We start from the raw sequence: 16,682 nt of genomic DNA, 5'->3' as shown, positions 1-16,682 counted from the left end.
TGTATCTGTATGTTCATGTGACTGGCACAGTGTGTGTATCTGTATGTCCATGTGACTGGCACAGTGTGTGTATCTGTATGTTCATGTGACTGGCAGCACATCGGTTTGTTTACATCTGTCCCACAGCTGTGTGGTTAATATGCTGTGCCATGTTACTACTCCCAGCAACGCTGCAGTCTTACAGGACTCCTGTCACTTAAGTGTTCTGCAGTCCTTGGCTGTGTATTTGCTGTGCATATAATCAACACTGTCCTAGCACTTGCTATCACTCTAGTCGTCATAATGATCATTAAATTATATTCTGCTTTTGGTGGTTTACGTCAATAATTGGAACCTCTACAAAGTTATATAACTTCAAATTCAGACTGTTAAACCAGAGCCAGGATTTGAAACTGGGCAGTCTGGCTTAAGAGTGGTGACTTCACTAGATCTGAATCTCCCTCAACTCAAGGGGCAGGGAGACCTGGCCTACACAGTGGTCGGCCTCAGACACAGCACTCAGTGATTTCCTGTCACCAATGAGGCTTTGTGGTGGAAGGAGAGGCAGTGTTCTGGGCTAGTGTCTGCAGAAGGATTTCATGGGATGGAAAAGTCCCTCTGAGTGCCAACTGAGACTATTTCCGACAGTCTGGGGAGATGGTTCAGGTGGCAGAGTGTTACGTAGCCATGAGGGCCTGAGTTTGGATGACTGGTACCTTTTAAAAGGTCGCAGCACTAGTGGGGAGATGGAGATAGGTGGATTCATGGGGCTTGCTAGCTTAACTAAATTGGTGAGCTACAAGCTCAATAAAAGACACTGCCTCAGAAAAGTAAAGTGGAAAGGGAGTGAGGGAAAGACAACTGATGTCAGTTTCTGTCACACGCACACCATTGTATACACATACAACCATGTGCACACAAAAGTCAGCTGTGGGGGATGGGCTCAAGTGGAAAAGTCCACAAGGCATGGTCTCAGGTACCCCTTTTTATCTTCACTCTTTTAACCAACTATCAGTTGCTACTGCTCTAACTCTAGGCCTCTGGAAGCAGTGGGGGAGGAGGCAAGGGCCATGTACTTACTACCTACGTGTGTGCTTCCCCTTTCCTGCTTGTCTGAGGTCTGGTCAGCCTCCTGTGGCCCCTGGGAGTTTTGGCGGTCTGTTTTCCTTTGCAGGCAGCCCCTGAGAGGACAGATGTTCCTTCCCTCACACAGCCTGAGGCCCAGTGGTGACTCTGCTCCCAGCATCGCCCCGTGTGCTCAGCAATGCAGCAGGGAACATTCTTGCAGTGTTCATACATCAATTGTGATGTATGGGAGCCACAGCCTAAAGTAGCTTTGGCTTTGCTGACAGAGAGGACAGTGTGCTAGTCTCTGAGATCACAGGCTGTTGAAGGCATGGTCCCTGCCCTCTGAATTTTATCAGAAAAGATGAGAGGAGATGCAAAAGCAGAGCGGAAACACTAGGCATTGTCACTGAATATCCCCTGTGGGCCAGTGGTGGCTCTTCTTGGGGGAGGGGGGAGGCTGGAGGCTTTACATTAACATATAGGGTGGAAAAGGAAACCGAGCTCGGGGTTCAGGGTTCCTGTAGATAGCTGAAGCAGTGTGGGGCAGAAATGTAGCTTTGAAAGTGTGGGTTAAGGGAAGCCAGTTTGACAAGTTTAGCCTTTTCCCTCCTAAACCAGTGTTTCTCAAACTTCACTCTCAAGGAATATGTCATGGTGGTTCTGTGGAAGTGTAAAGAAAGGGACAGTTAACTGATAGCGCTGTGCTGATATGAAGTCTTGCACATCCTTGCAAAAGCTTTGCTGTCTGTGCCCTTTGTTTTCTAGGCAATGTGAGCAGATATCCAAATGAATGGGCAAGAAGTTTAGCCTGCCAATCCATAGCTTTGTTTTTTTCTTGACATATTGGGTAATTTTGTTGAATATTTAAAAAAAAAAATCCTTTCTGCTAGTTGGTGACTATTGTTTGAATGTTTGAGAATTAATTATGTTAGCATATTGGGCAGAGATTGTGGCTTATCCAATAAAATGCTTGCTACACAGACATGGGGGCCAGAGTTTGGGTCCCCGGAATTTGTGTGAAAGCTGGGCAGGTGCAGTGGCCACCTACAAGAGACAGGATCTCAGGACTAGCTACCTAACTAGCTAAACTAGCTTAGTGAGAAACCATGCCTCAACAAGTGAAGTGGTGAGCCAATGAAGAAAACGCCCAGATTTCAACTCTGGGCACACGTGTGCACACACACACACACAACATTCATACACGTGTGCATACCACACACATATGCAAAATCAAAAATCAGCTGAGTGTTCTACAAAGAGCTATATGACCTGGGCCCTGCCACCTGAGGAGGTCGTGGCAATAGAGAGCCACTGAGTTTTTGTGGAAGGCCCATGACCTACCTAGACAACTAGCCAGACCTGGTGGTGTATCCACGAGGATGAAGGGAAACAAAGATGGAAGCCATTTGGAGGTAGTTACAGGAGACCTCTGGCTTCATGCCCTGAATGGCTTTAGCTGAAAACTCTTTGGCTACAAAATGGGTCCCCAGAGACTGTGTAAATGGGTCCAGTACTGTGGGTGAGGCTGGCAGAGAGCAAGCTTTTCCTCTCAGGATAGCAGGGGAGCCAGGTTGCCGCCAGAGCCTGGGAGTGTCTGCGCCGGCTGGAGGACTGGAAACCCCAGCCATAAATGCACCTTATGTTCTCATTCTGAAAGGAATGCTCAGCGTGGCTATGTTTCATGCTGTCTCTGAGTAGGGGTTTTGTTTTGGTGGATATAAAAGTGAGCTGGACAAAGTGGGAAACCCAGAGAACCCTATTGATTGTGCCAGAAGCGTAGAGTTAGCTGGAGGCTTAACTGATAATCCTGTAAAAAGAGCATATTGGGGGATATACTATCAGGATTCCATGTAACCGTAGATTTTGGGGGACTCTGGGAGCCTGAATGAAGACTGGCTGATAACCTTGGCTTTTATGTGGGCATACACCATCCCACTGCTGGTGGGTAGGGGAGAGATGGAGAAAACCACATGCACAGGACTTTGCCCCAGGTCACAAAGCAGCTGAAACAGAACCCAGAATTTTTGGCAAATATGACTTACTAAGACTTGACTATATGCTGGGTGATCTCTAGTGCAGCCGTCTCAAGGCTGCTGCCTTCTTCACAGAGAGCTGAGATAATAGCCAGGGGTGTGGGCATTGACATGTGGGACCCACACTGGACTTGAGGTGCATAGCCTTGCCACTGTCCCAGCTGCTTCCACACCCCACCTTCTCCAGGACTCTTTCCTCTATATTGGGGACTTCCTCACCACCCCCAGCTTCTAGGACTTTTGTCCTCTATATTGGGGACGTCCTCACCATCCCCACCTCCTCTGGGTCTTTTGTCCTCTATATCGGGGGCTTCCTCATCACTCCCAGCTCTCCAGGATTCTTCTCCAGGTACATGGCTTCAGAGCTGCAAGCCTGGCCTTAGTAGCAAGAGGCAGCAGGGGCATTGGAGCTTCCTCTGGAGGGGCTGGCACTTGCTTTCCATGCCGTCCAGTATGGTAGGATAGAGGCCTTGGGAGATTTGGCTTGCTGGGCATCACCTTCATTACCTCCCACAACTAGTCACATGGGCCAGGCAGCGAGGGCAGACACTGCTTCCCTCTGGGTTCTCCGGAAGCTTCTGCTGCTGTCTCTGTGTTGGGCCACCTGGGTGATTTAGGCTGATCACCCAGACGTCTGGTTCTACTGCTCACCTGTCTCTGAGGCAGGGTCACTCACTGGGCTAGACCCTATTTATCTTTCTCTTTTAATTTTCTTCTCTATTATTATTAATAATAATGATTCTTATTATTTGAGACACCACCTCACTCTTTAGCCCAGGCTAGCCTGGAACTCACTATACATCCAAACTCATGGCTCTCCCCTGCTTAGCTTCAGCGTCAGGACTACAGACATGACCCTCCATGCCTGATTTTCTTCCCCATTTAAGCTCCATTTTCATCTAGGTAAGATGGTAACTTGAACATGTAGACAGATCTCATACTATATGGGTAAAGACAAGAACTCTTTTTTGAGAGTTTTGTATGCCCAAGAAGTTTTGCCAAGCCTCTTAGATGCATAGTCTCATTAAAATCTCATGAATCCCCATACTACAGATGAAAAGACCCAAAATGACATGGTTTCCAGCCTGCCTGGGGACTTGGGACTAGTAGTAACTTTAGACAAATGCCTTATCAGGGGACCCAGCTGGGATGGTCTGGGGTAGAGAGATGTGGCAGCTAGCCAGGTTCAGAGGGCAAAGCTGAAAGAGAAAGGTACATCCGAAGCAGAAGGGCCAGCATAAACAAGCACAGAGGATCCCAAGTACAAGCTGACTCCCTTCCGGAGGCCTCTTCTGGGCTGCTGTTCTGTGCTTTGCTCAGTATGTTGGGGGGGGGGGGCTGTGCAGCAGTGTGGGTCCAATGTGCTTTTTCCTGTGGCACTGTCCCAACCAGGACCCACAGTCCCTGCCCCTTCTTTAAGCAATGTAGGCGGAGGTAAGTCCTCCTAGTTATGAGGCCTAATTGATGTTGGGGAGGCTCCTGGAGCGTGGGGTGGAAGGTGTGCTATAAATCTCTGGCATGGGGTTCTGCCACACTCATCACAGTGTTTAATGTCCTGGCTGACCTCCTGGGTAGTCAATTTCATTTGGTTGTTTAGGGTGAATAGGCAGCCTGCTAAGCTGTAGCCTGAGGCTCTGTGTGAAATGATGTCAGCATGGTGTCCTTGGTGGCTGGTAATAAATTAGCATCAAGTGTTCCATCATTTTCTTTGGATAATTAAATTAACTATGCATCAGGAGATAAAAACCAAACTTTTGAGCAATAGAGCCGAGGAAAGAAAAATCTGCAATATTATGATTTCCTTGGTGAGTGTGGGGTAGGTTTAGAACCGGTATTGGAGAGGGAAATGGCAGGCACCTCTTTTCTGAAACTGGGTGGCTTAGAGGCACTGTTTACAAGGGAACAATGTGCCAGCAGCAAGAGCTCAGGAGCTGGCTGCTGGAGCTAGCCAGGGTAGCCATGGGTCCCACCCACCTCCCTCCCCACTCTGAACTAGCAGCAGCATCAAATGAAGTAAAGGAGCATCTCCTGGGCATCGGCCCCAGAAGTGCGAGCATGCTCTGGCAGAAGCGCACCCCAGGCATCTATTATTAATAAGGCTGCCTTCAGCTTGTGTTTCCCTTGAAACATTCTCAGAGGGCTTTCCCTTCCATTATGTCATTAGTTATCCCAGCAACCCTCAGGGGTGGGGCACACACAGTCATTATTCTTCTGCTAGGGAGGGAGGAGCTCAAGGGTTTTCTCTGAGTCACAAAGCAAGACAGAAACAAGGCTGGGTCTAGGAATCCAGATGCCCAGGCCTTGCACACACCTGAAGGTAGAGTGGACAGGGATGAGCAGACCTTACTTCATCCCAGTTCAGATACCAAGAGTTGGGAGATTTTCTTTAGCAGCTACACACGTCGTAGATAGGGCTCAGGGTACTTAGTGGGCTTGAACCTCTCATCTGGGGCTCTCAAAAGCTCCCAGGGAAAATGCCCCTAGCTCTTGGGCCTCTCGTTAGTGGCAAGAACCTTGCTGTCTTGACTGGCCCAGGCTGGTCCTGGAGTGAGAGGGGACTTCCTAGGCTGTGAAAGAAATGAATATATTATATCAGCCTCCACAGAGTGTGTGAGCTGCTGTGCCCTTTCCCCCTTGACTTGACCTGGAAAGTTAGGTTCTTGGTTTGAATCCTTGCTGGGAGGAGGCTGACGAGTCATGCTAGTCAAAAGCAGCCTTCCAGCCCCTAACCCTGAGTGGCTTCTGGCCAGGGCTGCAGGGTTGGCTGGCCATACACTGCTGGCTCTAAGCCTTGCTGTCCTTACTTCTGGGTTCAGCATGCCAGGCTATCACAAGGTTCTCAGGGCTCCAAAGACAAGGCTGAGCAAGGAAGCCAGCCCTCTAGGGCACAGAAGGCTGCAGGGCACTAAGGCTGGAGCCTCAATTCTGTCTCTAGCTTTCCTGTTGGGACCTGGTTTGATCACCACTTCCCACATGGCATCGCACCCAGAGTCCCTGTAACAGGCCAGTTATCTCATCACACTGTGCCTGTACTTTCTCCCCGTAGAGCCTACTTTGCGGGGCTCTGCTGAGGGAGATGGTCAGAAGTGCCTGACCCCATGGGACATAAATAAGCGTAGCCATTGCTGTTATCACTGTATTCCTACACCAGGCAGCAACTGCTACCTAAGCTGCCCCCTTCTGTGGGAGTCTCAAACAGCTCCCTTGGGACCCCAGACTGGGCTTTTCTGAAGCAGTAATGAGCAAGAAGCCTCTTCTCTGGGCTGGAGACCTCCTAAGGAGTGCTGGCCCTCCTCCACAGGCCCCCAACTATAGCACTCTGGAGAGCCATGAACACCAACACCAAAGCTTTTATCGCAGGTCTCCAGTACCTGCCTCAGAGTAGTTCTGTGGTGAGGGTATAGCTGAGGCTTGGCGTCTGCCTTCTCTCCTGACAGGAGTTCAGAGAAAGAACTGCAGTGCTATCTGCAGCGCGCATCTGGCCCACGTCCTGGTTGATGATCTGCTTGATCAGCTGCGCTAGCTCAGGACTGGGGACAGCAGAGCCAGGCAGAGTGGGAGATGGATGAGGAGGGTGGCGGCTTTCAGTCCTGTGGGGTAGGCGACTTACCGACCCTGCAGGCTCCAGTCCTGCAGACAGCAGCTCCTGTAGTGCCATCGTGCCCATCATGATACAGAAAATTGGAATAGCCTCACCTCCAAGTGCTCAGGGAACACTGGGAGAACACGGACGCCTAGCCAGGTGCCAGATGTCCCTCCCGCTAGTGTTGACCTGAGGACATTTCATAGGAACATCAACTGACTTCACGGGGTCGCTGAAGTATAGAAAGGACCCCGAAATGGAGACCTCACTGTGCTGACTATCTTCGAGGCTGCTGTCCTCACAGAAGCCTCCCTAGAATAGGCCTGGCCACTCCCATTACATGCCAGTTGGGCATCCTTCAACACCCTTGTCACCCTCTTGTTCAGGTAGAGGACGGACATAGGTAGACAAAATGTATGAGATGCTAGCTACTGCTTCTTCTCCGAAGGCAATGGGAGGAGAAAGGCAGGGAAAGCATGGGGACAACGGATGGGAAAGGAAAGGATCCAGGGCCTGTTTAGCCGTAGGCCTCTCCTATTCTAGACAGGTGAAGTTGTTACTTTCCCTTTCTCGTGGCTTGCTTGTCTGTCTGCTCTTAGCAGCACGTAGAGGACTAACTTAACAAAGCGTATGTCTAGGACCCTGTGTCTCCCCAGCAGTTTCCCAGGTAACGGCTCGAGGCTGAGGAGGACCAGCTTATTTGGGTGGGAGGCTGGAGACGAGGGCTCTGTGATCTTAATGCCCTTCCTTCTTACCTGGCATCTCCAATTCTTCTCTCTCCTCTGTGCAGCTAGCTTTTGTTTCTGCCCCATCATGCCCTGGCGCTCCTGCTTTATGAATTTATTTTTTTCACTTTCATGATGCTATGACATAACCAGACAAGGAAAAAGAGCGTTCTTTCTCTCTAGACTAAGGGCAAAACTTTCACTCCGGGTGCTTATCATGCTCGCTTAAGATCATAAGCCTGAGAAAAGAGGGCCAACGGGAACACTTACTCCAGAAGGATTTTGGAATGAAGGGTCATATAATATTAGGAATTCATTAAAGTCATAGGATGTTGAAGAGACATATCAATAAGAGCAGATATTTGGAATACCCCCCCTCCTTTCATGGTTGCTGTGGTTGCTAATGAGAAAGGAGAGGACATGGGTACCCATGCCCATCTTAGGAAACCCTTCAGAGGATGCTCTGGAGAGAGGGCACAAAGACCTCCTTTTGTGTCATAAATGTCTCAGCAGCAACAGAGCCCCCCGCCCCCCGTACTCTGACCCATGGGGACTTCTCTGACCAATGGCTCTTAAGATTTTTCTGCACACAGGCTTGTCATAGACTGGAGGATAAAGCAGTGGCCTTTAGTAGGAACTGTCAATCGGTAGGTAACTACTCATCGAGTAACCTACAGGGTGGAGCACCTCCACAGCTGCGAGCATGGGTGAGCGCTACAAAGATCAGTTTCCGGCTGGAAGAAGTTTCTGCCCAGTTTTGTCATTAAAGGATGCGTTCCAGAGCTGCACTCAAAAGCAGCAGAGGGGACCACTTATTAGGTGTAGGGTTCCCCCATCATGTACTAGGGACGATGGATACTAACGGTCAATTTCTGTTGAAAAACGGGCAGAGTAACGTTGGCCTAGATGCAGGCCCAGCATGTGCCTAGAACCTTGCTGGAGAGTCTGAGAGGACTAATGAACCCCATTTGGTTTGGATGACATCAGACTTGAGGCCAAGTCACAGGCGCGAATCTTGCATAACCAGGAGTTGTCTTCCCAAAGGGCCCCCAGCAGGCTGAGGAAGCCAGGGGAAGCAAGTCTATCTGCAGCACCCTCCATGGCTTCTGTGTCAGTGCCTGCCTCCAGGTCCCTGCCCTGCTTGAGTTCCTGTCTGCCTTCCTTCCACGAAGAACAGTGAAGTGGATGTGTAAGTCCTTCCCAGGATGCTTTGGTCATGGTGTTTCATCATTGCGATAGTTCCCCTAACACATGACTCCAGTATGTTGGTCTCAACATATCCTCCAAAGCCCCCTTTCTGTGTCAGGCTGGCCCCGTGGCTCTGTGACAGAGAAAGGAGAGCAACAAAACAGCCAAAGAATAAAGGCCTGTGACTATTATTTCCAGAGAGAGGACATCATGGTCTTGGCTCAGTGCAACATTGCAGTGCCTCCCTGCAGCCAAGAGATCTAGGCCCACTATTGTTTAAACCTAAAAATCAAAGGATGGTTAAGTCGTTTCTCCTATCTCTCTCTCTCTCTCTCTCTCTCTCTCTCTCTCTCTCTCTCTCTCTCTCTCTCTCTCTCTGTGCATGTACGTGTGCGTGTGTGCGCGCGTGTCTCCCATCTGGGAGGGACCTCAGACTGTCGCCTACTCTGGGCTGTACTGCAGTGGCCTCTAACACCCTCCCCTCAGTCCTTAGCCCTTCTTCCCCTACAGATGGTCCTGCAGATGGGGCACTACATGGACTGCCTGCCAGAATTTTGCTGAAACCCGCTGAACTGCCCCCAGGAGTCCACCTCATAAAAGTCCCTTCTCTCTTGGATTGACAGCTCCTAGACTCCACCCCCTGTCCGCAGGAAGCAACCAGAGTAGCTATTGGCCCTCCCCCAGCAGCAATCAGTGTCAGGGAAGTGTGTAGGAGGGTTAGAGGGACCTAAGTAAATAAGGGAAGGGAAAACCGGCTCTGGGAGATAGCAGCTTCGAGTTCTCATAAGACAGAGGCCAAATGCTGAGAAGACATGCGGCCATGCATGGGGGAGGACTTGGGGAGGGTATGGAGGTATAGGGGACGGTATGGAACCAATAGGAGGAAGAGCCAGGACCCTGGGGCCCTGTGAAATACCCAAGTCTGCCCAGTTAGCAGACTCCCAGCCCTAGGCCCCTCCCAATTCTAAGGAATAAAACTGTTATTTTCCCTTCTTTGTGGCCCCCTCTTCTGTCTTTCATGGTTGCTCAACTCTTTTTAGATGCTAGGAACAAACTTGGCAATCCTCCAGTGCCCGCATTATCTCATGAACCCGGAGTGGTCTTGGACTACGCAGAGCGATTTCCCTCCTTTTCTGTGGTTCATCCGCCTTTTCCAGCGTGGCTCTGGGCTTAGGCTCCGCCCTGGGCCTCTAAGTAGGACCCAGGTCTAATAACCTAAGAAGTAGGCAGAGGAGCAGGTGAGGGACCGCTGCCCTACCAGGGCTAATTCAGTGGGCCCCAGGAGCCTGAAGACACGGGGCCCACTGCAGCCAAGGCAGGCAGCACAGTGATACTGCAGGTACCTATAAAGAGTGAAGAGCAGAGAGATGTGAGAGTTGAGCTGCTTCATAAGTGACTGCGGCCCCCACTCTGGTCCTCTGGGGGATGGGGGTGGATAGGAACCCTTAAACCGGCAAACTTTACCTTCCTGCCGCCACCCCATACATAAGAGAAAACATGATGGTCACGGTCACAAAACTGGGACCGATTTGGGGCAGGGGAGAGGAGAGCAGCCTGGGAGGATGTGATGGAGCAGGGAGAGCCAAAGAGGCCAGGCAGAGTCTGCTGCAGTCCAGCCCCTTGGGGGACATGGACCTCAGCAAGGCTAGGTTGGGAGCTGGGGTCAGGTAACTTGGAGAACGATTAGGGATAGGCAGGGTGCTGGTGATATGCAGGTGTGTAACTATTACTATGGACAAAATGTTGAACTCAGAGCTCTGGACCAGGTTGAGTTTGAGGCCCCCAGGGATGGAACCCTGGATCCAATGGGTGCTTGGGAGTTACCGGTGAGAGGAGGAGAGCTGTGAGCTCCATTCTGCCAGGGGGTGGGGGAGGGGAAGCACCCACTGGCCTACACAGGGAGGTGTAGGGTTGTCCCCTCTGTAAAGGCCTTGAGGCTGCCAGAGAGAGCAGCCTGGGTAAGCAGGTGCCCCGGCTAACTCTACCCCCAGGGAGCCGCTCTAGACAACTTCCCTTGGACTGGCAACCAAACGAAAACCACCCGGAAGTCTCAGTGCAGCTGGTTTTTATTATTAAAGCCAGGGTCATAAAATGGTTGCCCCTGCCCATATCCCTCCCGCCATGAGATCCTCCCGTCACGTGAAGACTTGGAAACGTCCATGCTGAAATGAGAGAATGCGGGTGAGATAGGCTCAGATGTGGTCTCTGTGATTGTGTCGGCTCCCCCAGCATTCCTGGAAAGACGGCTTGGGGTGAGGCTGGGCAGCCCCAGCTCACAGTGCTGTTCCCGAGAATCCGGGGTGGGCATCAGGAACGAAGGCAACGAAATAGGTTGAGCTGGCCCCCACACTCTACCCTGCTGAAGCTGGGCCATAGGCTGGTTTTTGTAAAAATGGTTTTAAAAAAACCAAAAGAAAACAAAAAAAAAAAAACCAAACAAACAAAAAGTCCCAAACCCCAGCCATGAGCACCACCCTCTCCTGAGTAGGGCAAAAGGAAGCCCCAGCTCTGGACTCTGAGGTCGGAGGCATGTGGCCTCTGCCTGGCATCACCTCCCTGGAGGCAGACAGCACCCTGAGGGAGGCCAGGAGGGATCCTGAGCCCCATTTGTGGTCCTGAGTGGCCTCTGGGGTCTTGAAAGAGCTTCAAGATGGCTGTCTCCCCACTTTCCACTCAACAAGCCTGCAGACTCTCTAGGCCTCAGGAACCCTATGCAACTTGGGCTCTTTGGATTCCAAAGATCTGAACTTCTCCTCCAGCCCAGCTGTGGGCTGCAAGTGGGTGACAGGCTTGATCCGAAGAGCGGGGAGAGCCTCCTGGTTCTTCTGGTTGAACAGACTCACCCTATGCTCCAGCTCGGGGCTGGTCTGGGCTGAACCTGCCAGTGTAGGCTGGGTCAGGGGTGCTGGGTCCAAGGTCTTATGGGATGGGCAGGGGTCCTTGGACAGGGAGGACATCAGGTCCTGAACGGTGGCCTCTGCCACCTGCTGCTGAGGGGGTGGCAGCAGCGGCAGGGGAGAAGGTCCTGGCTCAGAGGACGGCTCTTCTCGGGGGGTGCTACAGTCTGTGGAGGAGCCCAACGTCTGGCTGCTGGCACTGTGGGCCCTGGTGACTGACCCACAGGTTGAGTGGGAAGTGGTCTCCGAGGTGGCACTGGTGCAGGTGCTGTGGCCACTGAACTTCAGAGGCAAGTCAACCGAGAAGAGATCTGAGGAGATGTTGGGCTGGTGGATGTCTATGGCGGCTGTAGTGACCACACACACTGCTGGCTCTGGGACCCCACTGTCTGCAAGAAAGGGAATATTGGTCATACTTTGCCTCTGCCCACCTTGCTGGACTCTGAAGCCTGGTGTGGGTCTGGGCAGTAAGTGTGGCCAGGCCTCGGGAAGTAGCCATGGTGAGGCCATGAGGACCCAGGTCACCATCACTGTGTGAACTGAGGGAGATGACTATCAATCCACCTTGTTGACCCAAAGTTCAGACATGTGACACTCAACCAGTTACCCATGAAGAGGGATGACAACACTTCCCAGTGGAAGCTTTAGAGGCCAGCTAGTACCCTGCCCTCAAGGGCCACACTGCTTAGTCAGTGGAGGCTGCTGTCTTCTGGGTGCTGGGATGGTCTGGGAGTACAGCCTCGGGCAGCTTGCTGTGGGTCATTATTTAAACTAAGGCAAAAGTGTCTCCACAATAGACTTATCTAGCCCATTTCAATCACCCCAGAAAGCCTGCCCCAGGAAAACATTCTGTTAAGGAGTTCTTGAGTTTACTGCTGTTGTTGTTGTTATGTGTATATGCACACACCTGCAGAAGTACCTGCCCGAGTATGAGTGTGGAGGCTGGGGTTGGATTGCATGTCTTCCTCCAATACCCTCTACCTTATTTTTTTGAGACAGGATCTCTCATGGAGACTGGAATTTACCAGCTGGCTAGCCAGTGCCCCTGGGATCCCTCTTATCACAATGAAGGCATTTTAACTGAGGGCGGGCACATCCTGAGTAGTCTGCTTTCTGCAGATTGATGAGCAGCGGGGCAGTCAGCATTCAGCAACTCTTTTCTCTGAGAGGCACTGGGGGTGATAGTGGATTACTCTGGGTGTAGAACTATAGGCTTCTCCCCCAAGTTATGGGGAAGGGCCTGAGATGATGGGTCAAGGCTGGAAAACCAGCAGTTTGGATGAGGCTAGGAGAAAGCAGAGAAGAGAAGAATTGCCTTAGGGGGGTTAAATAGTGGAGAAGAAAAATAATCAAATACAGGTCACATTGCAGATAGTCTGTACTTATAGTGGACAGTGCAAGAATTTTAAGGACCATGAAATCCAAAATCAGTGTTTAAGACTTTGGTTACAGAAAAACAAGAAGCTAAAAGATCCGGGTATAAAATCAATCTTTCCCTCAAAGAAAACACACTGGGTGTCCCCTAAGATGTCAAGGGTATGAAGAAAGCATAAAGCATGTCAGGCCTGCTGTCCCTTTAACCATTAGGTTGAATAAGTTTGCTTTCCCTCAGGGCCACCTGAGCATGTCTCCAGTTGGGGTGAGAGATCACCTGAGTTCTGGATTACAGCCCCCTCCCCTCCCTCTGTAGGTTTCCACACTTAACCATGGGTCATGGGTCAGAGATCGATTGCCCCTACCTTGGCATCTGCAGGCTCAGCTCCAGGGCATCAGAGTTTCAGCTAACGATCTGCTGAGTATTGAAGTCTAGGCGTTGGACCCTGACTACAGGGTCACAATGGCAGACCCTGCTACCCGAAGTCAGGCCAGACTGTACCTAGCCTTGGGTTTAGGGCTTGCTGGATCACAGGTGTCCTGGGGCTGCATAGTTCATGCAAACAGTTCCAACCCAGACTTACCACTGCTGGGCCCATTGTAGTACTGGCTAATGTAGCTGTTCATGTCGTCTTTCGCCATGGCTTCTACAGAGAAGAGGACAGAGAAGGGTGGATGTGATTACGTCACTGTTTAAGCTAAGCCACCCTCTCTGAGCCGCTGTAAAACGGGGAGAGCGATGGCTGCACTACTGCTTTATGATGAAGACTACAGAACTAACAGGCAGGTCAGTGGAGCCAGCTGCACAGAAGGCTTTCGATACATGCCCATGGAAGGCTGTGGAGGCTGCCAGGGACTTGCACACCTGCAGGCTTATCTGCCCGCTGAGGTCTGCAAGTAACAAGACCTGAGGCTACCTTCTGAGACACCTGAGTTGGCTGCTGAAGCTGGGCCACCTTCAGATCTGGAGGCTGAGTGGTAGAGGAACGGATCTTAAAGGTTTCCTTGGCCTCTTGGTCTTGAAACGCCTGTGGTCAGAGGTGTGTTCTGTGGCTGTCGCCAGGCCCTGCTCCTGCATCAGCTAGCACAGATTCTCTGGCCATCCATAGCCTTTGCTATAATTGCCGTCTATTCTGCCACTGCACTGGGAAGCAGAAGTGACCGTTCCCAGCAAGCCATGGTGGATGTAGGGCCAAGGAGTCAGACAGCAGGGGTTGTTCACTTAATCAGGTGGTGTTTTCCAGTGCCACCATTTACCTATAGTTTGGTCAGGTCATGACCCCTTGCTGGACCTCAGTGTCCTTGTTATATGAAGGTCCCTAGCAAGGCTCTTACAGACTGATATAGCTGGCCTTCATGGCTAGATGACCCTGATAGCCCAGAAACTGACAGGGAAAGATGGTTGTCTCACCCTGCAGCCCCAAAGAGGAATCATGCATGCCTTCTGGCTGCCCAGGCCTCTCATTGGGCAGAACAGCAGGGAAGAATATGCTACCTCTCCAATTCGTTGCTGGGCAACCTTGACTCTTTTGTGTTCTTCAGGGCCACAGTGTTCCTGTCCCTCTACCAGGTGTTAAAGCAAGGAGTTTCTGCCTTGGAAGCAGGGTCAGGGGCTGGGGGTGGGGCAATCATCCCTCTGTGGAGCAGGGACTCTCCATCTCACCAGGAAATGCACACCTACTAAGTACAAGGCTTTACTGAGCCTGCAACTGCCCTGCTTCTGGGAACCAAAGGCGACCCCACTGTGACTGTAATCCTCACCACTGCTCTGCCAGACTGTGATTACTTAATATACGGGTCCCTTTAAAACTAAATAATCACGCCCCTGAAGCTGCCTCTACCCTGTAAATGTGTTTAGCAACTCCATTTGCTGACTCACACCAAGCTCTGGGCCAACAGAAACCCTGCTCAAGACCAGCGCTGGTCCTGCAACACACTGCACTGCTGTGACTCCTACCCAGGCCCCTCACTACTGCCCCAGGCCTGTGTGTGTGTGTGGGGGGGGGGGTGTAGCCTGCTGAGGACATCCCACATCTCAGCCACCAAGATGCCTGAGCCCCGTCTCCTCAATCTGTGGCCTACCTGTCTAAGGAGGCCATGTCTTCACCAGGCTGTTGATAAAAATAAGCTCAGTCAGGTGACTGTTAGCCAAGACCTTGCTCCTGAACACTGACTGGTCTGGCCATCTGTCCCTGGACAGCTGGATGACCTCCAGCTCCTGTGACTCAACAAGTCCAAAGAGAATCCATGTTTTCTCTCCCCACAGCTTTTACCTTGGTTAACAGTCCCCCATCCTAACAACAGGTCCTGGCCACTGTCAAGTGCCTCCACACTTTCCTTAACAGCACCCCAACTTCCATCAACAGTGTGGCTGGTCAAGGGACCGTAACCCCTCTGCCTAAGTCTTCTAGACTTAGCGGGGGGGGGGGGGGGGACTTCATGGCTTCTTCTCTAGGCTTTGCCTTGCCGATCCACTAGTATTGGCTGGCGGGTGGCCACTGGGTCCTGTTCAGGGTGAGAACCTGTGCTGCACAGGTGTTTCCAAGTCTGAGGCCTACCCTGTCTCCTCTAGTGCTGAACTTGGCCCTCTATGCTTCATGCAGGCTCCTGGATCCTATCCTCCTAGAAAAGGACCCTGGGGCTGTCCCCATCCATACAAGGGACACAGAGCCTTTAAGAGCAGGGGCCACAGGCCACTCAGTTCCCTTGGTATTTTGGTTTGACATATGTTGCTGTGGGACAATGGTCTGTCACTTACATTTTAAATAAACGTTGATTGGCCAGTAGCCAGGCAGGAAGTATAGGTGGGACAACCAGGCAAGAAGTAGAGGTGTGGCAACGAAAATTCTGGGAAGAGGGAAGTTTCAGTCTGCTATTGTGACCCAGCCGCAGAGGAAGTAATATAGCAAGATGTGACTTCCTCACAGACAACGGTATCAAGCCACGTGGCTAACGCAGACAAGAATTACAGGCTAATATATGTTACAAGAGTTAATAAGAAGCCTGAGCTAATTGGCCAATCAATTTATAACTAATGTAGACCTCTGTGTGGTTCTTTGGGACTTAAGGGCTGTAGGACCGGGCGGGGACAGAAAACCTCGGTAAATGACCTGTCACAGATCTGCAGGGCCTCCAGACCTTCTCCTCCCTCTCAAGAGGCCACAGGGACACGATGAAATGCCCTCTGCACTGTCACCCTGTGTCCTCCCTCTTCCAACTCAAACACCAAACAAGAGGCTTGTGACCGGTGTGAGGTAGGGGTGTGGGGCAGAAGAACGCCTGAATCACACAGCCGGCTTCACAAGACACTGCTCACCTTCCACCTCATGCCAAGCCCTTCCCTCAAGGTCTGTTCGATTTAGCTCTGAGGAACCCTAAGGGTCTGTGGAAGCAACTCACTGAGAACTGAGTCTGACAGACCTTGGTTGTGGGGCAAGAAGGTGCAAACATAGGCTTCAGATGAAAACAGTCTGGGGCGGACACTTGCTGTGTGGTCTCAGGTAAATCTCTCAGCCACTCTGGGCTTCTGATTCCTCACCTATAAAGTAGCGGTGACAACTGCAAAGATGCTGGGGAGCTACACAGCTAGAAAACCCACTGACTTATCCAGCCACAGACAGTCCTCACAGGCCCACAGCACTCCTGCTGGCTCTGAACTCTCAGGATGCTTCTGAGGCAAACGCTCATCTCTAGGAGTAAGCACTTTGCAAACACAACCTGCCTAATACCGAGAAAGCCTCTCTGAGTTTAGATGTGGCACTGACTCCCTTGACCAGAACCACAGACCTGCGGGAAGAAGAGGAGAAGGAGGAGGAGGAGGAGGAGGAGGAGGAGG

The 16,682-nt window shown here is 51.4% G+C and overlaps 1 protein-coding gene across 4 annotated transcripts in view; it reads right to left on the bottom strand.

Moving 5' to 3' along the window:
- Positions 1 to 10,631: 10,631 nt before the first annotated feature.
- The window catches only part of Tmem266 (transmembrane protein 266), a 108,916-nt gene continuing 102,865 nt past the window's right edge, over positions 10,632 to 16,682 (bottom strand). For all 4 annotated transcript variants that reach the window (XM_026779468.1, XM_005347390.2, XM_026779467.1 and 1 more), the window contains exons 10-11: positions 13,432 to 13,494; positions 10,632 to 11,862 (exon numbers count right to left, since the gene is read on the bottom strand). In XM_026779468.1, coding sequence (XP_026635269.1) covers positions 11,270 to 11,862; positions 13,432 to 13,494 — 656 coding nt within the window. In that variant the 3' untranslated portion in view covers positions 10,632 to 11,269. The remainder of the gene's footprint in view (positions 11,863 to 13,431; positions 13,495 to 16,682) is intronic.

The sequence above is a fragment of the Microtus ochrogaster genome, chromosome 5 (genome assembly GCF_000317375.1).
Source record: "Microtus ochrogaster isolate Prairie Vole_2 chromosome 5, MicOch1.0, whole genome shotgun sequence".
Classification (NCBI taxonomy): Eukaryota; Metazoa; Chordata; class Mammalia; order Rodentia; family Cricetidae; genus Microtus; species Microtus ochrogaster.
This window is presented reverse-complemented; position numbering and strand designations above follow the sequence as displayed.